The sequence below is a fragment of the Eimeria mitis genome, genomic scaffold (genome assembly GCF_000499745.2).
Source record: "Eimeria mitis Houghton genomic scaffold, Emh_scaff1783, whole genome shotgun sequence".
Taxonomy (NCBI): Eukaryota; Apicomplexa; class Conoidasida; order Eucoccidiorida; family Eimeriidae; genus Eimeria; species Eimeria mitis.
In genome coordinates, this window is record NW_013570101.1 from 1096 (window position 1) to 3393 (window position 2298).

At 58.4% G+C, this 2298-nt stretch overlaps 1 protein-coding gene across 1 annotated transcript in view; it reads left to right on the forward strand.

Annotated features, from left to right (window-relative positions):
• Positions 1-391: 391 nt before the first annotated feature.
• The window catches only part of EMH_0043420 (uncharacterized protein), a gene marked incomplete at both ends in the record, with an annotated part of 8080 nt that continues 6173 nt past the window's right edge, over positions 392-2298 (forward strand). The window contains 3 exons of the mRNA XM_013495842.1: positions 392-639; positions 879-1717; positions 2084-2200. Of these exons, the coding sequence (XP_013351296.1) occupies positions 392-639; positions 879-1717; positions 2084-2200 (1204 nt within the window). The remainder of the gene's footprint in view (positions 640-878; positions 1718-2083; positions 2201-2298) is intronic.

Consider the following 2298-nt stretch of genomic DNA (forward strand, 5'->3'; position numbering starts at 1 on the left):
GCTGGCGCCTCACCGGGGCCCCACAACGACAGCAGCAGCAGCAGAAGCTCAAGGCCTTCGTCCAAATGTGTTTTGTTTTTTCTTTATATTTCTCATTTGCTGCATAGTGCTGCAGCAGCAACAATAACAACAGCAGCAGCAGCAGCAGCAGCTGCAGCAGCAGCAGCTGCTGCTGCTGCTGCGGCTCCGTCTACAGATCTGTCACAGGCCCAGAGGGCACCGGCGGTTGCTGCTGCTGCAGCAGCAGCAGCAGAACACCAAGCAGCAGCAAGGCAGCTCAAAGCAGTAAAACAGCAGCAAGAGTAGCAGCAGCAGCAGCAGCAGCAGATGCTGCTGCTGCTGCTGCTGCTACTCTTGCTGCTGCTACACTTGTCCCTGGCTTCGAGTCCCTATGCCGTGGCCTGCTGCTGCTCCCGCAGCAGCTTCTGCTGCTGCAGCTGCTGCTGCTGCAACAGAAACAGCAGCGTTAAGAGCAGCAACAACAACAGCAGCAGCAGCAACAGCAGCAGCTGCTGCTGCTACTGCTGAGTCCGTCCCTACCCGTAGGGCCATCCGGCTGGCAGCCAGGGTAGCAACAGCAGCAGCAACAGCAGCAACAACAGCAGCAGCAGCAGCAACAGCAGCAGCACCAGCACCATCGTCAGCAGCAGCAGCATCGGCGCCACCGTTGCTGCTGCGCGGTCGTGCTGCAGTGACCTCTCGTGCAGCTGCTGCTGCTGCTCGTTGTCCTGCAGCAGCAGCAGCAGCAGCNGTCGTGCTGCAGTGACCTCTCGTGCAGCTGCTGCTGCTGCTCGTTGTCCTGCAGCAGCAGCAGCAGCAGCTGCTGCTGCTGCTGCTCTTCTGCATGCGCGCCAGCAGCAAAGTGTGTTCGCATGCAGACCTTCTCTCCACGGCCGGCTGTTAAACCCTCCGTTGCTGCTGCTGCCGCTGCAGCAGTATCCAGCAGCAGCAGCAACAACAACAGCAGCAGCAGCAGCAGCAGCAGGGTCTCTTCCTGCTGCTCGCTGGCAGCATCGTGCGGCTTCGTTTCTACACTGGGGCAGAAAGGATGAGAAGCAGCAGACTCCAGACGAGCAGCAGCAGCAGCAGCAGCAGCAGCAGCAGGAGCAGCAGCAGCAGCAGCAGCAGGCTCCGTACTCACCCGAGCAGCAGTCTGTGGCATCTCAAGATGAGATGACCAGCAGCAGCAGCAGCAACGGCAGCAGCAGCAACAGCAGCAGCAGCAACAAGTCGTTTGCTGCTGCTGAGGATGGCTCTACGGCAGCAACTGAAAGGACAGCAGCACACGACACCCCAGAAAGCAGCAACAGCAACAGCAGCAGCAACAGCAGCAGCAACAGCAGCAGCAGCAGCAGGCGGTGGCCTCGAGCACTAGCTGTCCGCTTCTGGCCCACCCACAGTGCAGCAGCAGCTGCTGCAGCAGCAGAAGCAGAAGCAGCGCAAGCAGCAGCAGCACAGGCAGCAGCAGCAGAAGCAGCAGCAGCAGAAGCAGCAGCAGCAGAGAGAGCAGCAGCAGAAGCAGCAGCAGCAGAGAGAGCAGCAGCAGAAGCAGCAGCAGCAGCAGAAGCAGCAGCTGCAGCAAGACAGTGGGAAGGTGGCGCCGCCGCCCCTCCTCATGCTGAGAGTGCGGGGCCTGCTGCTGCTGCAGCACCAGCGTCAGCAGCAGCAGCTGCTGCTGCAGCAGCAGCGGCAGCAGCAGCAGCAGCAGCACCGCACGGTGCTGCTGCTGCTGCATGGAGGCAGCTGCATCAGCTGCAGCAGGAGCTGCTGCACCTGCTGCAGCGAGCAGCAGCACTGGAACGAAGCATCCCAAACAACAGAAAAAAACCTCTCCTGCTTATACTTGCTGCTGCAGGTTAGTACTTGCTGCTGCTGCTGCTGCTGCTGCTGCTGCTGCTGCTGCAGGCATGCAGGTTTAGTCGATGCAGAGGATATATACAGCATCGATATTTTCTGCTGCAGTTGCTGCTGTATTGCTGCTGCTGTTGCAGCTACTCCCACAGCTGCAACAACTCTCACCACTACTCCTCCGCTGCTGCTGCTGCTGCTGCTGCTGCTGCTGCTGCTGCTGCTGCTGCTGCAGGTGTTGTCGTGTGTGTAGTGTTGATAGAGCGGTGGGAGAGCGTGCGGCGGCGCGTGGGGTTGGAGGGAGCAGAAGTTATAAAAGAAGGAATGAAGAACCAGCAGCTGCAGTTTACAGGTGCAGCAAGACAACACCCCACACCGGCTGTCTTTGTCTTTGTCTTTGTTTTTTTTTTTTTTTTTTTTTTTTTTTTTTTTTTTTTTTTTTTTTTTTTT